This window comes from Centruroides vittatus, unplaced genomic scaffold (genome assembly GCF_030686945.1).
Source record: "Centruroides vittatus isolate TY-2023 unplaced genomic scaffold, ASM3068694v2 contig_905, whole genome shotgun sequence".
Lineage (NCBI taxonomy): Eukaryota > Metazoa > Arthropoda > Arachnida > Scorpiones > Buthidae > Centruroides > Centruroides vittatus.
The window spans coordinates 955,461-979,784 of record NW_027122595.1 but is presented as its reverse complement, the minus strand read 5'-3'; the positions used below and the strand labels follow the sequence as shown (position 1 = coordinate 979,784).

The window sequence follows — 24,324 nt, the reverse complement described above, 5'->3', positions numbered from 1 at the left end:
TGCTATGAAGATACAACGTGAATGATATCAAGATATAAGGGATTAGCACCTGTGGGTATTGCTATTCGTTCTAACGTAGTTGTGTAGTTTATTGAACTTTATTTCTATATAGCATGTCTTTATAACGGCGATTAGTTTTATTGATTAAAAAACAAACTTACTTTACTTAATTTTGTTTGTTTTCTGCTTGCTTATCGTCTTAACTAACTTGTTTTCTTACCATTAAATGAAGAAATGTCTGGTAACTTGGGTTTGTTTGTTGTGTAGGCTTCTTTAACTTCGTGTGTCGCTTTTATCGGTGAATAACCTAATCGAACTTTTATTCATTTTATTTTATTTTATTTACAATCATTGGTTGATTGATAAATAGATGTTTTGCAGTACATTAATGTTACTTGAAGAACTTGGATAGGGGTGACTAGCTTATGTCTGGTCGAGGTTCAAACTTCTATCATAAGAAATAATGAAAAAGCTTGTCTCTGTTTACCGGGGACTATGCTGTAATTTTGTTTCCATTTACCTTAAAAATTTGTCCATACCATGAAAAAACTAAATTATATGTATCTGTTTTGAAATTGGTTGTATTAACTGTTCAAATTGATGAATAATTCAGATTGTCAGCGTTTTTTAAATTTAAATTAATAGTTTAATCGTATACAGAAAAGAAAGATAACATTTTAAAAGTGAGTAATTATACATCTACTTATTTAATTATAGGGTAAAATTATCAAATACAATAGCATTTAATCAGCACGGATTGTAATGAAAGTAATCAACCCTTTATATAAATTCTGATGCTACAATAAATTGTCATAGCATTAGAATTAACATAGAGAATATAGTTAGATAAATTTATAAAATAAGACTTAAATATTAATATAGGCACTAAGATGAATGGAGAAAGTTGTAAAAATAAAGCGAAAAAAATTGTTATAATTACATTGAATTTCCATAGCAAAATATTGTAGAATAAGTGTTGTATATAAAGGAATAGATGATTATTTTTAATGCTCAGTGAAGTCAACTGCACCACTTAGAAGAGTAGAGAGAAATGTTAATAGTAAGTTGAACTCTGAGGCGAATCTGTAACAATTAGCATTTAAAGAGCATAAATACTTGGTTGAGTTTTGAATGCCAGGCAACAGAGCATTAAAACTTATCGTATTCCCGCGTAAGTAACCGCATTTTATACGAAAATTTGTTTCACATTTCTGAAACCTACGGCCTTCACTGATAAGAACACTATTGTGTAAATTAAATGTAAATGTATTGATACAGTAACTATTCAGTGGCATTTCTAATGTAGCCGTTATTAAAAATCCAACAACGAGTTGCCAAACTTTCACAGCAACATTTGATGGCGCCATCTGTTAGGATATTTTGTTAAAAAGAACTTTATATATTTTTAATTATTATAAAATGGCAAAAAACTTACTTTTGAGGATAGGGATGAGTTTTGTTTTATTTTTTAAAATTGTAAATGCTAATAACAAGTAAAATCGTCATTTAAGTCCAACCCTACTCGAGATATGACACAGTGCTTTAGCTCCCCACCCCACGATCTTTAACCACCAAAATTTAATAGCATCAATCTCCCTAATACACAAACCTCCCTGCAAAATTTGAAGCTTAATAATTCCTGTGCACAAAGCACAGGAATTATTAAGCTTCAAAGAGGGCGAAAAAAATCGTGCCTCCCACTAACATCCATACATACAAAAAAAAAAAATCCCGAATTTTTTCATTTTTCGACGTTTCAAGGTCCCCTGAGTCCAAAAATGTAAGAATCTTGGGGGAGTCATTTTTTGACCGACCGCCATACTTTCCTTTTGTTATATGCAGTATAACAACCTGAAAGTAAAAAATGAAAAGCCAAAATAAAGATACAATACAATAAGATTATTTTTTTAAATAGGGACTTTAGTTTTTTAAGACTTTGCGGAATATAATGCCCTATTTGTTTTGACTATGCTCCATTATTTTGTCCTATTTGTAAGAGCATGGCTTGATCCTGTGGGACCGACCAGGCTAGACAAGAGATGAGAAACGAAGCCCCGATCGTATTACTCAAAGGATTCGAACTCGGATTTCATACGTGATGAGCACCAACAGCTGACTTACAAAAAGCTTAAATAAATGGAAGAAAACAATGTACAGTAGCGTATCAAAAAGAACTTTCTCGATCTTCAGCATTGAATATTTAATATTTTCAAATTTCTAATGATATTTTTCACTTTATTCATAGCTTTTCCTTTAACCAAACTAGATTCATCCACAATACTTATTCGATGTCAAATTATGAAATTTTAAGGCGAATTTTGTGCGGCTTATCTGCCACGTTTGATTTTGCCGAAGTGAATTGCTGTATATTTTAATTCGACTTTAATTAGTTAAAAATATATTATGCTGTGAATATTTTAATTAAAAGTTTCGTTTAAGTTTTGTGTAAGTTTTGAAAAAGGTTTAAGAGGTATAACCTCAAAGTGTTTAGTAAAGATTTTATTACAGTTACGCAGCTTTGAAATCTACAGCGCTGATGCTTAATCTTTTATAAAACGAAAACTCCACGTGCTGTTTAATATCTGGAATATCTCCAAATATCCCTAATATAAATCCTAGTGAGAGTGTACGATTTCAATTCGAGAATAAGGCTAAGACTCATTGTAAATCTCGTGTAATTTCAGATAAGTTATTTGTCTAATTAAGAATTATTGGATAGAAATATGCAGAATTCTTACAAATAGTTAACTTTGTTTTTGCTTAAACAAATTAAAAGGTAATTTGTACAACGAAGATAAGAAACAGTATTAATCCCTTGTGATAAATCTTTTATTTCTGTAAATACTTTGATTAAATACTTTCGACTTCAGCAAAATTTCATTTTGTTCTGTAATTAAACAAATTATAACTTACAAAAGAAATTAAACGTTATATGTATTTTATTTTTAATTTGGATAGTTCAATTTTATAATTGAAAAATTAAAAGTCAGATATGCTAGTTAAAAATTGAGTTATTTTAGCTTCACGAAGTATCGAGGGGATGAAATCGGGAAGGAATAGGGTGTCCATGTTTCATGGTGGTTTATATTTTCCGCAGGGCCCTGCAATAGGGTGACCATCCGTTCCCGATTTCCTGGGAGTCCCCGTTGACCGTCTCTCCCTGGCAAGGAAGGAAGTCTTGCCTCCATTTTTTCGCTTCCTTATGGTTACTGTAATATTGTCGCTTCGAGTCCATTTCTTCAGGGTTGCCAAGTAATTTTTTATGAAGTAATCAATTTTTTTGAGAAAATGGCAGAAAGAAGCCAAATTTTAAAACTCGGACAAAAACTATAGCTTAATTAACTGCGTTAATCAAGGGATACCTGTTTGTGTAGCCTTTTTTTTATACTCTGAAGGCGCCGTTGGCTATAAACTTTATTGAAGGAGAATTATTCGATTAAAGCGAACGATCTCAATCAAAATTAAAATGTTTAGGTCTCAGTCATGCGTACGTAAGCAGTACCCATTTGACAGTACTTATACATGGGATCGAGAAAATCCCAGGAATTTTTCAGATTGTAGTCCGTCCAGATATGTCGGGCCCCGTCCCTCACCACCTGGCCGCCCCATTGTGGGCCTGGCCGAACCCGTAATGGGGTGGCTAAAAGAGGCCCTCTTAGTGCCCATGGGCGGAAAGAATTTAAAAAAAGAAAGGTGGTATACATGTAGGCTGCTACTGTGTACCCTAAAAAGTGAAGATTAAAATGTGTCATCGACGAAAAAAAAGGCACTGTGATTAAAAGTAATTTTATTTCTCTTTAATATGAAACTTGAGGATCAAAGAGTTTTGAAAATTAATATAATTTTCAGCAATTAAAATATCATATAGTGTATATCTTGATGAATGGAGCAGTGATTAAGCGAAAGTAAAAACTTCGTCAGATCCCATATCATTTTTCAGTGGAGTCTACCAGTGGCCGAATGAACAATTTTCGGTCGAGGGTCGCTTCTCCCCGACGGACTGGCCGCTGGAGTTTTCTGTTTCACGTAGATAATACCTACATATGGATCAGTTTTCCGTAGAAAGCCTTCCCAGAAGGCACCTCCTTGGCAAATTGTCCATATACTGCGTGCCCTATCCCGTCAATCCATCCATCTTTCAGTGGATACAGTCGTTAATGTTACTACTGTACGCTAGTTCATAGTTACACGCAGGTAACAAGCATTTTGCTGCTTTTATCAATACTAGCTAAACTCAGTGGGATTGCTGAGTTTAGCAGGCCCTCCTATATTGCAAACCCTGAGGACTCCTCTGTTACGTCAGTATGTAAATGAAAGTATGAAACATAGGTCAAAATACCTTTAATTTATGGACAATTTTGTTTATTTGTTAAATGTTATTATTACATGTTCTTACTGTTTGTTGATTTTTATCTTATTGTACGTTTATTTGCGCGAAAGTTATTACCGTACTACCGTATTATTGTTTTATGATATATATAATTATAATCATTGTTATTGTTTTACATTATACTTGTATATATATAGGAGAGGACATGGGAATATTTGTTGCTTAGTGCTCTGGTCACCCCTTAATACAATATTGATTGTATCCTATATTTTTTCCCAGAGTACTAGAGAGTAAGTATGAAAAACGGTGCAAATCAGTCAAGGATTTAGAAGAGTATAGAGAACAGACAAGCAGACATTCTATTTTATATATACAGAGTTGAGAGTTTTTTGAATGGAAAATTATTTCTAGCGAGAAAACATTTATCATACATATTTTTAGCGATTCTTGACACATATATATACTTTTTCAGATCTTAAAATACAGTCGGAAACTCACGATTCTGTCGAAGATGCCAAAACAGCTTTACAGTTATATAAGAAGTATCAGCAACTGTATAACAAAGGAGAAATTCAAGAACGTTTAAAGGAACTTTACGAGATAGGAAGACTCTTACAATGGAAAGTACCTGGTACCAATGATTAACATTTGAAATTTAATAAATTTCACCTTAAATAAGTTCTGCCTAGCAGAAAATTAAAAAAAGAAATACTTTTTTATTTACATTTATATTTTTGTAAATTATCGGGAATTATTTACTTAAAATGAATAGGATCATGAATTAGGAAAATTTTATATTTATTTAACTTCTAATTTTTTAAATAAAATACACAAAAAACAATAGATTTTTTTTAATGAAGTTAAAACTTTTATATAATTTTTTTTCGGTAGGAGCGATTTAATGTAGTTCTTCAGAAAATACCATAAAGGTATTTTGTTATTTGTAAATATTAATTATGTAATAGAAGTTTTATTTCTGTCAAAAATTTGATAATAAATATAAAATTTATATTCTTGTGGGAAATTTGATATAAAGTACATACACATATTTAAAAGAATGTAAAAATAAAATATAATTATTGGGTTAAAAATAAATTTGGTAGATGAATAAGGAAAAATTGTCTTGTTTGATTCTTATTAAATCAAAATTTTGATTCGGGAAATCTGATCCGTGGCTATCTCCAAGATTTTTATAGAAGTTAATCGACTTAATTAAGGTGATAGATGTTGATCGAGTTTGATGGCTTCAAGTTTTAATCACGTTATTAACGTCAAATTAAACAAAATATTATTTTTATACACAATTTAATGCAAAATTACTTATTTTTTAACGTAGAAAAAAATTTCTCCTAATATAACATGACCATAACTAATTATGACGAAAAAGCATCCGATTATTACCTAAGATATCAATCTAATTATTATTACCTAGGATATTAGATTGTTACCTAAGATTATTACATTTCGAATAACTGACCTAATAACCTTACTAAATTAATTCTTCCTTTTTAATAAAACTAGCGTTATCTATTTAATAATCAGTCCAATATTTAACATAAAGCTACATTTTAAACTCAAATACAGTTCACCTCCAATAATGGTCATCTCCCAACAATGGCCACCTCTAAACGGCGGCTTTTTTTTTTTTTTTTTTTTTTTTTTTGGAAACGTTTATTTTAGAAATGTGGACAAAATAACCTCCAGGCAACGGACATTATGTTCCTGTCAATGACGTTGATCACAGGTTTGACTGTACTACTAAGTTACTAAATATTGCGACTATAAGTGTACTACAATATTGCGACAACGTGCAACTTATTAAACTATATCAAAAATTGCGTTTTCAGGTAGTTCTTCGATTTAACGCTTTAAATAATATAAAAACGATATACAATGAGTGATCGGTTTACGAACAAATCGGATAACGAACAAACGCGAAAGATTTTTATGTTCGGACAACGAACATAAAAATCTTGTCTCCAGGCAACAATTCGGAACTTTTTGGAGCGTGGGAGACATCTACATCGACGCTCAACCCGGTATATACTGATCGGATAGTATTCCTCCGAACTTTGAAACTCTCCCTTGTAATTTCAGCCTTTTATTTTTCTGACAGAAACAATTTTTTTATAGTGTTCGCGAGACTGTCGGACGGGTACTCGTTAAGTTTTGCATCGGTTTTTATTTTCGAAAGGTGAGAGTATAATAGCAAAGGTAGAGAGTGATGTCTGATGTTGCAGTATGGCTCGAACGGGTATACAGTAGGCCGCAGTTCAATCTTATCTAAGAAAGATACTGTAAAATCAAGAAGACTCGAGCAGCTAAAGGAATAACAAAAATCACATCTGAGAAATAAAAAACATTGAAGAACTCATAATGGAATCCGAAACTGATCTGACGACAGAAGAATGCCAAGAACTCTTGAATGAAGAACACCAAGAAACTCGGCGAGATATTTTTCTTCTGAAAAAGAGGATTAATGCCGATATCTGCTACGAAAGATCTTTTGAAGAAGTGGGAGGATATCAGAACGACAGTCTTAGAATGGCATCCAAACCAGGTCGAGGTTAATAGGCTTGGCGATCTCTACAATTTCAATGCTATTAGCGAGGTTGAGGCCAAAGTTTAAAACGCGAAAACGTGTACGTCGGACGTTTAGCGCCGTTTTCGAAGTTTGACAACGGCGTTTGGAACGTCAGTGGAATCATGCTCGACGTTCCAAACGCCGTTGTCAAACTTCTAGGCTTACAGGAAAGCGGCGCTGAACGTCCGACGTACACGCTTTCGCGTTTTAAACTTCGGTCTCAACCTCGCTATTAATTACTCCAAAAAATCCTGAAGAAGAGAGAAAAGCAATCGACATTAGACAGATTCTTTAACCCCCACAAACGGAAAAAACATCACTAATAAAAATGCAAGGCTGTGTATATATGTATTATTATTATTATATATAAATAAACGTAGTAAGAAAGTATATATATATTTTTTTACTTTTGGGGATCTCCAGAACGAATTAATCAAATTCCCATAAAAACCTATGGTAAATCGATAATCGGTTAACGAACAATTCGGATTGGAACGGATTATGTTCGTTAATCGATCACCCACTGTATTTTAAATAATTATATATTCATTGTATTAATTAGCATAAGATTGTGAAAGGCAAGAAGAAGGATGAATGCGGATACGTATTGTCCTTCTTGGAAATTTAAAAGATAAGTTACGTGAAGTTCAGTGACAATCGATTTTGTATATTTCACCTTTTGCAACAATTATTTCCAAATCATTTGATAAAGATGTAGACTATAAAATTTCATTTTTATCAACTGATAATTCAAAAATGTTCGATAAGAAGCGAGTAATTTTTTTAAAAATATTATCTGGCTGCAGCATACGAAATATAATATTCGTGTAAAATAATTCTAGCAGCTAGACTTATCTTAGGCATCGTCCATTGCGTGTACAGTACAGTTTGAGGGGGGGGAGGTCGTGAAAAATATATCATTGTAAACGATAGAGAGTGAGAAGGATCGAGGTATTGCCTACGCAGACATTTTTAACATTAGTGGCGTAGGAATTCGTTCTTATAAGCCTAATTACTAGTCAAGTGACTGTCAGAAAATACTTACAGAAATTTTTCGTCATTTTTTTCAATATCAGGGGTCCGTAAACTATTGTACACACAATTAAAGAGGAGAAGGAGGTTTGCCAAAATACACAACGGGGAGGGGATGAAAAAGTGGCTGAAAAACTGTACACGTAATTAATAGACCGGCCCTTATGCGAGCTGCAAATATTATCTTCACTAATTTGCAGCTAACTTTGCTAATATTCCAGTAGCAGTGTTGAAGTAAGAGAACAACGATCGAAATTTCCTACACCCAATCAGTGAATAATTCATGTCAAGTTCGTGCACGAGTCACACCCAAATATATTGAGTAACAATTGTGATGGAAAAAATTTAGAATACAAGGTCAATAAAGCTATTAAGTAGATTTTTTCTCCTATCTCATTAATAAATAATAAACGTTTCAGGAATTTGTGAAGAGCGGGAGCCATTTATAGTTTGTTTGATTGTAAGCTAAAGTAAATATTTTTATGGAATTTTTAACGACTTTTTCCAAGTATGTTAAACCTACTCCTTTTCTAAATTCGATTCATTTTGTTAAAGAAATTAAAATATTTCGAGTCGAAACGTTTTCGAGAATTTACGGACGTGTGTTACGTGAAAAGGACGCAGCAACACGGTAAGAAATAAAGAACCGAATTGGCGATAGCAGCGCTATTAGCGAGTACAAATAAAACTAAAGCGGTATTTTCAATCAAGAATTAGAGAAGCGTGCATGGAGGTAAGTTCGTCTCTTCCGTATATTTACAACTATTTTTTAAATATTTAAATGCGTTAAATTGTTATTTTTAGATTAATAATTTCAAAAATTACTCTTGATATATTTGTTTTTCGTTTTTTTTAGAGTTTACAGTTTGTTCTAAACATTTTAAACATAGGTTCGTTTTGCATTTAATTAGCTAGTAAAACAATATAAATGACGCTTAAATTATATATTATTTTATATATAAATATGTTAAACTATATATTAAAATTACATTAAGTTTAGAATGTAAGAAGTTTTCCTGTTTCACCAGAAGAAACTGGAAATGGTTTCTAACTTCCATTTCCTTCCATACATTGATGCTCTTCTTAGAAATAATATAACACAAAGCAAATTCAATATAACTGACAGTCGACATTTTTCCAGTTCTATTACAGAGACGTTTTTTTTATCGCTAGTAATTGTTTAATTACTCAGATAGCTCTTCGTTGACATAACGATAAAGTTAAGAGTGTGTTCTACTCTCTGGTATGTTTAATTATCATATTTTTGAAGGTAAACCGGTTCAAAATGCGCTAAATTTTACGGCATGGAGTGATAAATTCGCTTTTAATTAGTAGAGTTGTAATGTTCGATATAATCTCTTTAACAATTTCAAACCGATTTTAGCTTTTGTTTCTATGTATACGTTTAATTTTCTCATTTTACAATAAACTTAATCATTTCCTGCATGTTTACTTCCTTGAATAAAATGGAAAAATCCATTACCGATATTATGAAATAGATTTGCTGAATGAAAGGAGTTTTTAAATTTAGGCAGAAGATATTGATTAGTTCTTTAGTAATTATGGAATTTTATATAGAGAATAATTCTTATTAATCATTGTCTGTTAATTTTTAGGTTAATGAATTATCTGTAGCTGTGTATCATCAGGAAGATTTGCTTCCTCTTTAAAAAGGAAGCATGGTACAATGATAAAACTTCCAGTATATTGAAAACTAAAAAAAAAAAAACTCAATAATTCAGGTCACACATTTAAAATTAACAAGAAAATAATGTATGTATATTTCTATTGTATTTAAAATATTGTATAAACTTAATTATTGATAATTATTCAGTCTCGTCGCTATCGCGTGACAGTCGCGTCGCTTCACATGTATACTACACTATTTAAATTTTAAGAGTTCACGCAGTATTAACGATATATTTACTTTAAAATTTTTTTTTAAAAATATGCAAATATATATATTCCAAAGCTTATTTTAATGGAAATAACTAATTTTAAGTAAATAGCGACGATTATAATTTGAACACGACGCGGTGCCGCCGCGGCTCGCAATGCTATTTATCTATTAAATCATTACTAAAATGGAATGCGTTAATGGAATTTGCATTATTAATACGGGTTAAATTTGGGAAATGGCTTCGCTTCGTGCAGAGAAATTAAATTTTACGTTTTGTTTTTATAACTAACGCAATGTAAATGATCTAAAAAAATAAATTTATATTAACATAATTAAGATGAATATAGGTGCTTTACAAAGATAAATCAGACAGTTCATTGCGTGTTGCGAGATAACGAGCGCGAAGCGACGCGTCCGTCGGCGCGCGTAGATACCCCCAATACACTAATTATCCAAAATGGAATATAGTAATGAAATTTGCATTATTTAATGCGGAATTAAATATCAAGTAACGGATAAAAGAACGATTTTATCTACGGAAACTCTATACTTTTTCACATATTTTAAAATGAGAATGAAATGTTAATTAATTTAGATAAAGCAAAAGTTTTACTTTTCCATAATGCAGTCTAACCTCCAGTAACGGCTATTTTTTCAGGAACATTTCTTTTTGAAATGCATACAAAATAACCTCCAAACAACGGCCATTTTTTATTTATTTTTTATCACTGGCCGTTGTTCAGAGGTTTTACTGTATACAAGGGTACAGAGGTCGAAAGCACCTCCTAGTTAATACAAAAAATATACAAAAGAGAGGAAAATAAATAGAATATAATAGGAATTTTATTTTATTTATTAATGTACAAAGCGATCTTTACCGGCTTGCAAAGTTAATTTTGCTTAACTAATACGGCAATAATTAATTTCAATCACTTCGTTCAATTAATCCATTGTACAACCTCTGAAACAAATCCTGCCGGCACTATTGACTGTATATTGAAATTATGTAACGAATCAAGTTTAAAAAAATTAAAATAATAAATTATATTTGCTATATGAAAGAATATCGTTTATTGAAAAGTGTACGGCAAGGTTAGCTTAAGCAATTAGAAATGCTGTTCTAAACTCTCAAAATAGTATTTATTTATTTATCGTTTCAAAAAACATAAAAAATATCCAGATAATTATAAACACTTCTATCATTTGAAAACTTCCATCTGGAATTCATAACACGATGTCACATCTAATGTGCATTCGTTTTGTTCGAATAATATACAATAATATACCAATTTGACGTCATTCGTACAATTTTCTTATGAGAAAGTGTGATAATGACGTCAACTTAACGTAAAAACGTACACTATTTAGGCAAAACGAATGTTGTTATTCACTGAATTAACCTTTTATAATAATGCATTTGCAACATATTCTTATCTTTAATTACTTTATACATTGCACGAATTAGCAGATAATTTGAGCAACTTTTTCTCCCACAAGATAAATATTTGTAGAAATGTCAGTCAAACCTCTTTGTTTTCAATATTGCCTTTAATAATGTGTACTTAAGATTATGTATTTAACTCTTCTATTATAAATGAATTACCAGATTTTGTTCTTGAATCATTTATTTTTTAAAAAATAATAATTATTGACTTAAATCGTTTAAATGTTATTATTAAACATATCACATTATTAATTTTAAATATTTAAAACGATGCAATATCTTCGGTAAAGTAGAAGCAATCGGATTTCGTTTCCCAACTTCTTCAGAACGTTCAGAATTTACAAAAAGTTATGAAATTCATTTTAGAAATTTTCTTAAATATTCTTGTGCATAATCTGACTATTATAGAATTTCGATTAGTTATCACTTAGTTATTATAATATAAAACCATTGAACACTGGTAGTTGATTGCGGGTTCGCGCCTGGTCAACAGGCTGGCCACGTGGCGTTTCCCCGGTTTTCTTCAGGTGTCTAACCCCTCAATAGGGACCAGTTTTTTATAAAAAGTTCTCCCAGGAGGCATTACTTCCTTGGCAGATCCCATCAATCCTAGTTATGATAATAATTTTTAAATGTTTTTTCCAGCGAAATAAGATTTTGATAAAATAGGAAAGAAAATAATTCACTTTCATTAACAATTTACCAATATTTCTGGATTGTGGAAAATTGGATTGGATTGATGGGATAAGACAGTGAAACACATGGACGATTTGTCTGGAATGATTTTTTCAGGGAAGACTGTCCCTATTTAGGTGCTAGACACGTGAAGAAAACCCGGAAAACTCCATGTGGTCAGTTTGTTGGTCAGGCGCGAACCAACGACTACTCTACTCCACCAGAGGAATTGTGAAAGATAAGGACTGCATTGAATTTTTATTCTGAAAGTTGATGCAATGCTGATTGTTAATTCTGACAGTTGTAGTAGATCTAGTTATAGTCAACATTATACAAGTTCAAATTGGATAAAAAGAAAGATACAATTAACAAAACACTGATCATTGATGTAACTGATAAGTTATAAACTGAGTGCTGTATTAATTAAATCATTAGCATAAAGAAGTATAGATAAATGCTTCTCGCATTCTCTCAAGTATAGATAAATGATTTTCACATACAGATAACAATAAAACAATACAGTATAATCTATCCAGTACCTATTTACCGATAAATAAATACGTTTTATTTACAGTAATTCATAAAAATATTTTATTTTCGAACTTTAAAAATCAAACATGTATAGAAATATATGATGATATAGAAATAAAGTTATATTATCATATAGAGCCTAATCCTTCATTAATATAGATTCGCTTAATTCTTGGAACAGAATATAACATGTTTTCTTTAAAATTTTGATGGGTATATTTCTTAATAAACAAATAACACCTATGCATCTACTCTATTATTAACTTGGTAAATAAGATAGAGGCCTCATTATGGTCCACCAATTCCCCCCAGAAATGACTGCGTTATCATCTAGACTAGGTGACAGTTTAATAATTTCAAAATAACAGTTCAAACTTGGTGGGCCATGAGACCCGTACCTTATATTAACATTATTTTTCAAGTTGTTTATCAGGAAGAAAGAAGCATTTACTTTTTTCTTTAATGTTCGATAACTGAGATATCGATTTTATTTTCCATTTAACTTCTCATTTTTTTCAGGTAAATACGACAATTTACATTTTCCGAAAAGAAAGACATCAGCATGAAAAATACATCATTACCTCCAGATTGGACTGATTCTAACTCTACTTTTATGCACCATGGTTTGCCTGTGATTGTACCGTTATCGATCGTCATGGTAATCATCATTATATTAGCAATAGGTGGAAATATAATGGTTATTCTCACAATCTGCAGGCATCGAGGGATGAGGACTAGAACTAACATTTTCATTGTTAATTTAGCAGCGGCCGATATCCTTATTGCTGTTTTCAATATGCCTTTATCGTTGGTCACTCTTATAAGTGGCGATTGGGTGTTCGGTAAAGGCATGTGTCTATTCAATGGCTTTACCATGGCTCTTTTCCTCATTTGTTCCATTCACACTTTGATGTATATCAGTATACATAAATATATATCCATCACAAAACCATTCAGTCGAGCAATGAATCCTCGAAGAATTAAGATAATGATTGCGGCTACATGGATCTGGTCATGTATCTGTGCCACAGCGCCTCTATTGGGGTTGAATCGCATAATTTACAAGAAAGGTTCATCCCAGTGTGGACCCAGTTATCCAGATGACGTCGGCGATTATGCTCATTCTTTCATCATTACCACAACCAATTATATAATTCCGTTAGGAGTCATGACTTTTTGTTATTTTCATATATTTCGTGAAATCCACGAACATATGAAGAGAATCCGAGAAACATCTAATATTAACTTGGAGAGTTCTGTTTCTCAACAGAAGAGGATATCCATAACCTTATTTTTTGTGTTAGCTTGCTTTTTAATATGCTGGACACCGTTTGTTTTGTATTCTACTTCTGTGGCCATCATGAAAAACAAAACAATGATGCCGCTCGTCGTTAATCCTATAGTAAGTATTAATCTCAAATAATACATTTTATTAAATTTTCTGTATTTCGATTTATTACAAAGTTTTACAAGATCATCAAACTCACATAATATATTATAAAACAAGGAATGTATTCTATAAAATCTGTAGGCTTCACCGGGTCCCCCAGAACCTGGGGACCCGGGTTCGAATCTAGGCTAGCAACTCCTCACTAGTCTAATTCTTCGTGAGCAATCTATCTCGTATATGTAAGGTTCATCCCTCATCATTCGGCCGCCCCATTGTGGGCCAAACCCACGTTGGGCTTGATAGAACGATTCTCTTAGTGCCCACAAGGAGTAGAGTCCAAAAGTGAAAATAAATCTTGTAATAACACGATATCGATAGAATTTTATTTCACATTTATTAAATAATTTTCAGCTCTTCTAATTTTTCTATGCTTCAGATTTGATAAATATTTAAATGATGCGCGACAACACCCATCTCTTTTAGTGTATTTCTTTTTTTTACGAATAAATGTAATTTTAATATTAAAACAAGAATGAAAATATAAAAAATCTAGCAAAAAATAATAATACTTAATGCTTTTAAATTAAAAATATGTTATACAGAATATACAGGTATAATTGGATAAGCTAACAATACTTATTCCCCTGTGTTTCAAGGTATTGATTTCATTAGATTAACACTTACATTACACAAGTTGATCCAAGTTAATTAATACGTATAATGGTAACATGTTAATTTCTATTCACCGTATTCATTTGTATTATAAGCAACAGTTTCATGGTATGAGAATTCCTAGTTTGTATAATTTATTCAAATGAAAGTCCATTTTCATTAGTGTTTAAACCTATTATAAAAATTAATACTCAAATATTGTACTTTTTAATTTGAATAACAACGGAAACGCCTGAATTAGTTAATACTTTTTAATGATATTAAACAATTTGTGATGTTATTTAAACGTTTCTACTAAATATTAATGGCTCTTTTTAATATTTCGTACTTGTAGAAGTATATTTTCCCTGTTGAATTGCTGCAGTTAATGGATTATTCATGCAAATATTCCCTGGTTTATTGATGTATAGGCTATACACTAATAGAATCAATCCAAAGTGATTTAAATGTATTGTTACGACTATGTTTTAAAATTAACTCGATTAAAATTAACTTAAATAATCTACAACTAATTCTGTTTAACAATTTCAGGTTTACTGGTGCGGATACTTAAATTCTGCCTGTAATCCCATTATATATGCCTTCAGAAGTCCTTCATTCCGCCAAGGATATAAAGAAATAATGTGTGGCACTTATCAAGGACCTATACTTAGTGCAGGTAGGGATTTTGTTTTAAAGACTCACATTTTCTAGCGTAATGAAACTAAATGAAACTCATACCAAACAGGAAACTGTAAATTTATGATTTAATTAACTCTAATAAATTTAAATTATATGAAAACAGTTTACTATCCCATGAGGTTTACAATAATTCAAACTTTTTCAATCCTACAAGGAATAAAACCTTTAACCTTTATAGTTCCCTTTTTCTATTATTTATTCTGATATTTATTAAAGTTATGATATCTCTCATAAAATCCTTACTAGATATGCACTATCATTACATTCAATGTAACCCGAAAAGGGTTGAATTATCATCAAGTTTGCTACTTAATTAAAATATTTATCATAAATACTTTCTATAAGTGAGGAAATGAAAGCAGTTTGCAGATTATATTTCTACTTATCAGTGTTTTTTGAAAGAAATGTTCCTGTTTCAAGTGAATTGCTCTTTCGTGATACAATTATCTAAAAATTTTCTATTAAAATATTTAGGATTTTCCAATAGATTTAATTAGAAATTTTCCTATCTAGCAATTTCCTATAAAGGAATTTTCCATAAACTGAACGTTTACACGCGTCCAGTTTATATTCATTAGACATTATATCTTAGAATCATTACTTTGAGTTAATTTCGAAGTTTGTTACGTCATAATTAATTTTCAGGAAATGACCCAAAAATGTACAAAACTAGAAATTCATATAAATCAGCAGATCCGAAAATCATTGCTAGAACTGACACATTGTAACTAGACTCATTTCCCTTATTCCTGGAATTATAAAACGGAACAGGATTATAAAAAAAAAACTGAAATTTCTTAGATGATGATTGGTTCTTAAAATTTCATCCTTTCATAACGATTATTCAGTTTTAGTAGATATTAATTAATAAAAATTAGATTAATTAGGAGAAATCAATTAATCAAATCTGTGCAATTACTTATTCTGTCCTTTATCAATAATTGATTATTTTTGTTCTCTTTCAATAAAAAATTAATAGATAAAGAACTTATTATAAATAACTCATAATTATAGTTTTAGAAGTGTTCTTATATGCTGAATTTTCTTCTTATAAGCGGAGATATCCATTCTGGTACTTAAAAATTGAAGAATGAATCGCTTTGAAAACGTTTTTCTTAAAATTATTTATACATTGTAAACTTTTATATTTAAAATCTAATTTTATACTTAAGAAGCTATGAGTTCATCGCCTTTATAAACATTAGAAACCGTGAGAGACTACATCAATATTTGTTTTATTAGACTAAGAATGTTATTTCAATAATCTATATGTTTACTAATGCACGCAAGTTTCATTGATGGTATTAATATATATTGCTTCTTAGTTTATCAATGTTGAACTTAGTAACTTTCTAAATACTATAGATTTGTAGAATAGCATTAACCTTTCACGAAAATTTAATAATCTAGATCAGTGATACAGTAAGTGTTCAGAAGTTTCTAAGTAAATTTATGAATAGGATAAAATTATTTTAATAATATAAAAAGATACTATTTTGTAAACAAATTAAATAAGTTCAAAAATAAAAATATTAAAGATAATTTTAAAAGGTTATTTTTAATTCTTGAGTGTCTCAAAATTGTTTTTATTGAGATTCTGCGAAAATCAAATTTAATGAGAACAGTTTTGTAGATGATAAGCATTTGAATTCATTGAACTTTTAAAAGTCGTTTCGTAATTTATTTATAAACTTATAACAACAAATAGTTAAATTTGTTTTAAATAATTTCATAAAGTAATTACGGCAATTAATTTCTAATACTTTTATAAAACTTCAATTACGAAATGCGAAATAGTTGTTAGAAGCATTACGAACAACGCTTAGAAGTTAGAATTACAATTAATTGAAACATTAAGTAAACAGTATAATGCTCAAAACTAAAAGAAAATCATATTTTCTAACACTTCACACATGCATTTATGAAAAAACAAAAATCATTTAAATCTTATAGTACATGATTTTAATTTAAAAAGAAAATTGTGAGAAATGAAAGACTGTTTATGATATATTTAGAAGAAAGCGTGTTTTTGATTGCTACATATTTTTAGTATAAATATATATATTATTTGTATATACTTGATGCCAAAAATATGTTATGTTATATTTATTATATAACATTTGAAACATACTTCTATATAACATAATTATTATAATAATCAATCTTGTTAACTGGTGAGTCGATTAAATGATAATAAGTCAAGCTTCAATAACATATATTTTCTGATTATATCAAGTTTTTATTACATATTTTAAAAAATAAATCAAGAACAGAATGAAAATCTGCGGAATTTTGGAAAATTGACATAAAGATAAAGTAAAAATATTTTATTTCGCATTCAATCATTACACCTACCAAGGAAGAATATTAAATTATATCGATAATTAGTACTAATAATAATTTATTGCACATAGTAACAAGTTGCAAAACAAGAAGTTAATTAGAGGATATTTTAATAAATACAATCGCAAGCAGAGATTTTTTTCTAGTTTAACCTTACAGAAACAATAGAGATTATCATTTTTGAAATCTCCATAGATTAAATGGAAATTAATTAAACAAGGTCAGAGCCATTCTTACTTTTAGTATGAATGCTATTTGTTCGATTAATAACAAAGAAGGATATATTATTGACGTCGTAAAATTCTATTTATGAACTCTTAGAACAATGTGCAATAATTCCATTTATTTCCATATGGTAGCCTACTAATAACTTTTGTCATTTTCATTAACAGGCATACTTATAGCAGTTATATTGGCTATTAATGAATGAAAATGGCAAAAGTTGATAGTATATTTAATTGTACAAGTAGGATATTAATATAGGATTGTTCAATTTTAAGAAAGACAATTAAATTTTATTACATATAATAATAATAAATTATGTAATGGTAATGAGATAAAACAGAGTATTAGATGTATTAAAAAATGTTTAAAATTTGAAAATTGTTTAATAATCTGTAATAATGTAAAAAACTTTTTAAGTATGAAAAAATACTTGCAAAAACTTTAAATGTATTTGTAATAAAATTTTAAACTTTATTAATTGTTTTATGTTTTAATTTAAAAATTAAAAAAATATTTTTTACATAATTTAATTATTTATTTATTTATTTATTTTTGAAGAAAAAACGACGTTTGACACACTAATTAACATACTTAAATGTTTTATTGTTGTTTAATTTATGTAGTGATAATTATTACTTCATTAATAATTTACTTTTATTTTTTTTTTTTCGTTGTAATTTAATTGAAATTTCGTTGAAATTTTCTCAATATTTATTTTAAATAATTTCATATTGGCATTTGAAAAACATAATAATAAGCTTTTAATTTTATAAATAATAGAAGGATAAGTTCCTTTAGAATATGAATGACTTAGTTGTATTTTCTGTTAATTTTGTATTAATAATTTGGAATTTTTAATATATTAAACGTGTCAACAAGTTACGTAATTACATCAAATGATAAGGAAAAATAAACATTTAATTGCTTTCCTTCAATGAATCTTTTCATTGTTGTTATTTTCATTTCTTATTATTCTAGCTTGAACAAACTTGAATTACAATTAAAGTATCTGCTATGTTAAATTACAATAAAGAAATTCAAAATGTATAAAAATAAGAATGAGAATATATTTTCATTCTTTTTATTGAGTCTCTACCTTAATTATTAGAAATTTGAACTTATGTAACATTCTGAAGAATAGGTATTTATCTGAGCAATAAATTTAATATATATTTTTTCATTCTTAACTATTTTTGGTCTGTAGAAGAGGGCCTTTTAAATCATATTTATAATGGATTCGACTAGGCCCATAATGGAGCGGCCGGAGGGTGAAGGGGCCCGACATATCCGGGAGTGACCACCCATAAAAGATTCCTAGGGAGTTGCTCGCCTGGATTCAATCCTGGAATCTTCAGAGCGGTAGGATGACGCTTTAACCACATCTATGCCATTTTTAATTGTATATTTACATCATAAAGCAAAATTTTTACCGATCAGTTAGACGGATAGCCGCACCGTAGGAGTTCGATTCATTAATTGAAGGATCCAGAATCGAATCCGGTCCAGATCTCAGGAAATATTCATAAATGAATCCGGTATATTCGTTCGTTTTCATACGTTAGTTTGTCGACCCCGTGACATGTTTAACCAACCGCAATGAATAAATTTCTACAATAGTTTCTAATACAAAAAATAGGGGAATAAACTTTAACATAAATGTAATTTTTAAACTAAAAAAAATCTATATCTTTCATATTTTCGTAATTATTTAAGGGTTTTTTTTGTATATAAACTGTCAAAAATTATGATTTATAATCAATTATAATATGACTCGACGAAATATTTATTTTGTAATAATAAATTTTATTACATAACAACACTAAATTGCTATGAAAAGTTGCATGGTAGAAAGAAACAGTATAAATAAATGTGTAATTTACGGATACATTTATAGTATATTGTTTATTAATAATGTTCGCAAGATTACTTGGTAGCATTCTGTTTTCCTGATTTTGGGTCAGAGGAGAATGATCTGGAATATGATTCTTAGAACGTTCATTGATGACATAAAATTAAACAGACAACCGTCCGCCTATTTCATAATTTGCCAGACAACATCCGTATCGCGCTAAAAATTCTTCAACATAAAAATAAAAATAAAAATAAATGTCTGATCGTCATTATTCAGTTGGTTCATTTATATTTTCTTAGTCCTCGCCAGATTTTTATGCATAAATTTAGTGTTTGTTTTTGGAGAATATGTTTTCGCAGTTAAAAATAAATGGTCAGATAGGTAGATTATATATATATCAATACTAAAATATTATTATTATTATATATATATATATATATATATATATAGAGTGCATTGTATTATTTTATTTCAAATGAAATCGCTTGCTTCGTTATGAAATGATAGATTATAATATATTATTAAATGATAACAAATTAGCACTTAAGGATTATTTTGTGGTGTTATTTAAACCTTATAAATAAATTTGTAATTAATTGATTAAGTTAAGAAATATATATTTTTAAAAAATTTATAAGAGAAAATTTATTATAGACTTATAAAATTTTTCAAGATAATTGATCTCAAGTCCTCTTGTATTTGATAATATGATTTACAGTTAAAATACTAACAGATAATTTATTGAATTATTAAAATTTAATAAATTCTCTGAACTGAACACGTGAAAGTTTAGTCCAAAAGCTATGAGAAAAAATTTCGAAAATTATTTAGATTTTAATTATTATTATTTTTCATAAATTGATTACAAGTTTACTTTGCTTGAATCAAAATTAATGGCTCACAAATACAAGGAAAATCCGAAAGAATATTCATTAAATCTATGCTTACATTTATTATTGTTTTTATTTTGATTAAACATATGTGAAATAACTTAAACAATACAATAATTGAAAGCGAATGTAGACTTATAAATTTAAAAATTTTAATTACGCATTTCTTTATCATATTAATTAAAGAAAGATATAAACATCAATTTAACTAATTAATGTTCTATTTGGCGATTGTATATCTTACGGTCTCTCATACAATACGAAGAATTTTAATAAAGTAAAACATCTAACAAATAAAATTTTATACTTCATTACTAAATTGACTCTCTTAATACACGAGAGTATAAAATATTCGATAATCTTTACAGTTAAGTGAAAAATACAATAAGCAACGTAGAACGCAGTCTCTTACGAAACATAAACGTTAAAGAAAGAATGATTAAAATTTCATCATCAATAACTGCAGGATATTAGATTTTAATTATTTTTACGCATTTTATATAAACTTATTTTACACGTATTAGCCTACTTAGTATTTAAGGAAAAAAATTTAATCTGGAAATTATTCTATCGCAATAATGGTACTTTATGTTCTTCGTTGAAATCTACCAGATTGTGCTCGATATTTAATTCACTCATAATTCTTTCGATTGGCACTTTGTGAAAATAACATTCTAAATATCTTCCTCTAGAAATGGTGTAGTTGTACTTTAAAATATTCCCTTTTTTATTCACAGGAAGTTCCGTTCGTACGATGAGTTTCCGTTCACGTTCGTTACGAACTTCTAATAAATCTCATAGGACGTTCTCAGGTAATTTTTCAACATTAATTTATTAGCTTCGTTCTCTGGAGAAAAGTATACGTACTTTTTTCAATAGTGTAAATGCTTCTTTATCGATTTAAATAAATTACAAAAAGGTAAAATATAATATTATAGAGTATTTGAGCACTTTTCTGAAAAAATAATTTTTAATAACTTTAATACTAAAGACAGATTTACTTTGAGAAAATGGAGATCCAAGAAGAAGAAAGATATTATACCAGCGAAAACGTTGCCAAACAGAAAACGTTTTCTGTCACAAACCTCGTGGATCAGTTTACCTTGTTTGCCAATGGGTTTGAAAAGAGTCATTACTACCAGCGTTAAAGAAAATAATGAAAAACGCAACAATCCACCGGAAAAATCACCAAATTTAGAAGAGACTGTATCCAATAATCAACAGAAACTATCGCCAGTAGCTGTAAAAAGATTGTCAGTGTCGTGCCCTTCGTTAAAAGAAACAGAAAACGGAACAACAGTTCAAGAAAGTTCCGAAAATTGTACAGATGAAGACTTAAAAGAAGTCACACCGACGATAGGAAATGGCTCGGTTATAACGGAAAATACTGATGTGGAAATCAACATCTGTTCAGAGAGTAGTTTTTAAACGTTTAATTCCCGCATTCATAATCAAGAGTTAGAAGTTAACCAATAAGTAAAACGAATAGCAATTGGATAACTTCTAACACAAGCTCTTGATCCTTGGTTGTGAATACGGCCTTTAAAATATTAAATACAGGCACAAAAAGCAGTAATTTACAACAATTTTAAGTAGTAAATGCTGTCATCTTTCTAGTCACGATATAAATAAAATTGATTTTAAACTGATATTGACGTATAACACGACAGAAACTCCTGTTATACTCTTTGTTGTTGAACTATTTTGAACGTGATCAGAGAACAAATTAAATATGGTCGTTATTTAAATGAATACGGCGAAGATTAACATATCAACGTTGAAGAAACGTTATTATTTAAAATCATCTGCACAATATTTTCAATGTTTAAATTAAACAATAAAATTTTATTAAAAAATAATTTTAATATGTATCGGTATAAAAGTTGCAAAATTTAAATATAAATAACAAGCTTATTATGTAATTTAATATTTTAAAAATTATAAATGCACAGTTGCGTGGCGTCACAGGTATAAAAGAAAACACCGGGTTTTTTTCATTAAAGTTGTACAAATATTTAAAAATTGAATTTAAAATACACTTATTTTGAATGTTATAATTAAAATAGCCGATTTTAACAGTAAAAACCGAATCTTTTTATGTATAATAAGTGAGAAAGGACACGATCTATTCGCATCACGTCGCGCCAACTGAAAAACATTTTAAGCTAGAAACTTCATATAATAATAATGTATACGCTAAATAAAATTTTATTTATTATTTTAACATAATCATACATGAAATTAAAGTGTACATTTTTCAGATTAATGTTTATCCTATGTTAAATTGTTTCAATTAAATTGCCGCATAATAATTAGAGCTATGAAATGTAATTATTATAATTAAATGCGTCAGTCTGACCATACATATTTATTCCACTGCTTTGTAACGTGATATGTAACTGTAATACTATAAAATGTTGTGTGTATATACACAAATAAAATTGAAAAACAAAATATTTTATTAAATCAGTGTAATTTTAAGTAATTTTATCTTTACAAAAAGTATCATTTTACTTCACTAAGCTTATTGAAGTACTATTAGAGAACCAACAGTACTTAAATTGATAGGAGATAATTTAAAATCGAAACGAATATTTATCCATAACTTGTGTAAAAAGTGGAAGAAAATACGTAGGCGTATGCAGTGTATATAATAAACATTAAAAATTTGTTACTAGAAAATTTAGGCATGTGAAGAACTACTTGAATGTGGTCGTTACGAAAGCTTTCATATTTAAAATGGTTAGAAATGTTTATCAAACGCTTCAATGATATATATTAATATATATATATATCGACGATTATAAGAGCGAATACTAAGTGCCATATTTATCTAAGAATTATACATTTTATTTAATCCTAAAATCGACAAACACAGGTCAAGTGCGGCAAGTAACGTTATGATTAATCAGAAGATAATTTATAATGTCCTAATCTCCAAAGCAGTTATTGTTAATAGATATTCTATACACTATTACTATAAATCGAATTTGATATTCTTAACAAAAGAAGCGTTACGAATTTTTAGTTTATCAAATTAATGAATTAAAACCGTTTGGTAAAACTGCTTTGATGTTGTTCCGATGTCGAGTGGTCGCTATTTTCAAGTGTTTACAGTATTTTTACAGTTGAAAATCATTTCTGGTAGACTCGCAACTAAGAAAATATTTGAATTTGTTCCTCCTTTAGATCTGGATAAATGTAAAATAGCGAAACGATTAATATTAATATTACTTTATTTTTAGGTTTAATTTTGTTTTAAAATATTGTTTTACATTTAAAGTTATTTTTTTATAATTAAAAATGGTTGTTTTAAAATTCTTGCGATTAAACTGTAATATTTTCTGCAAATATGTTTATACCGAGTATGTGACATTGACTAACGTCTTTTACTGATTGGTTTTTATTTTATTTTCTGTAATTTAAAAATGATATTTTTAAAATAATTTGATCGAAAACGATATTTTTCTGTATATTCATTATAAATGTAGAAATATTGGCAAATGAAAAAGAAATTATCATTTAGTTGTTCTTACATTATTCTTCCTGAAATGGGCACACTACTATATTTTTTCTGCTTAAAAATGATGATATAATATTTTATGATAATTTCACTTGACATACTTTCCTAATATAAAACGAAGAAAGGGGCACATGCATTTTTTAAAATCTTAGTGAATGTAATGAGGATTTAGAATATTAGGAGAGATGGCACGCAACATATTACGAAAGCTTTTACTATATATTATTTCGTAAACATTTCTGAGATTAAAAA

General features: G+C 29.0%; 2 protein-coding genes across 4 annotated transcripts in view; both read left to right on the top strand.

The window, feature by feature from the left end:
- Window positions 1-5,389, top strand: part of PAN2 (PAN2-PAN3 deadenylation complex catalytic subunit PAN2) — a 49,470-nt gene extending 44,081 nt beyond the window's left edge. Inside the window, exon 26 of one of the 2 annotated variants that reach the window (XM_067281094.1) lies at window positions 4,803-5,389. In XM_067281094.1, coding sequence (XP_067137195.1) covers window positions 4,803-4,975 — 173 coding nt within the window. In that variant the 3' untranslated portion in view covers window positions 4,976-5,389. The remainder of the gene's footprint in view (window positions 1-4,802) is intronic. The other variant, XM_067281095.1, reaches the window with a different exon arrangement.
- A 3,209-nt stretch (window positions 5,390-8,598) lies between these two features.
- LOC136984166 (beta-1 adrenergic receptor-like) lies at window positions 8,599-23,015 on the top strand. 2 transcript variants are annotated; one of them, XM_067281099.1, is made up of 6 exons: window positions 8,599-8,679; window positions 9,563-9,719; window positions 13,016-13,898; window positions 15,090-15,216; window positions 21,287-21,361; window positions 21,541-23,015. In XM_067281099.1, exons 3-6 carry the CDS (start codon window positions 13,059-13,061, stop codon window positions 21,975-21,977), a joined length of 1,479 nt encoding a protein of 492 aa, XP_067137200.1. In that variant the 5' UTR covers window positions 8,599-8,679; window positions 9,563-9,719; window positions 13,016-13,058; the 3' UTR covers window positions 21,978-23,015. The 2 variants fall into 2 exon arrangements, with proteins under 2 accessions (XP_067137200.1, XP_067137201.1); XM_067281100.1 differs by lacking the exon at window positions 8,599-8,679 and adding an exon at window positions 8,975-9,189.
- The last annotated feature ends 1,309 nt before the right edge of the window (window positions 23,016-24,324 follow it).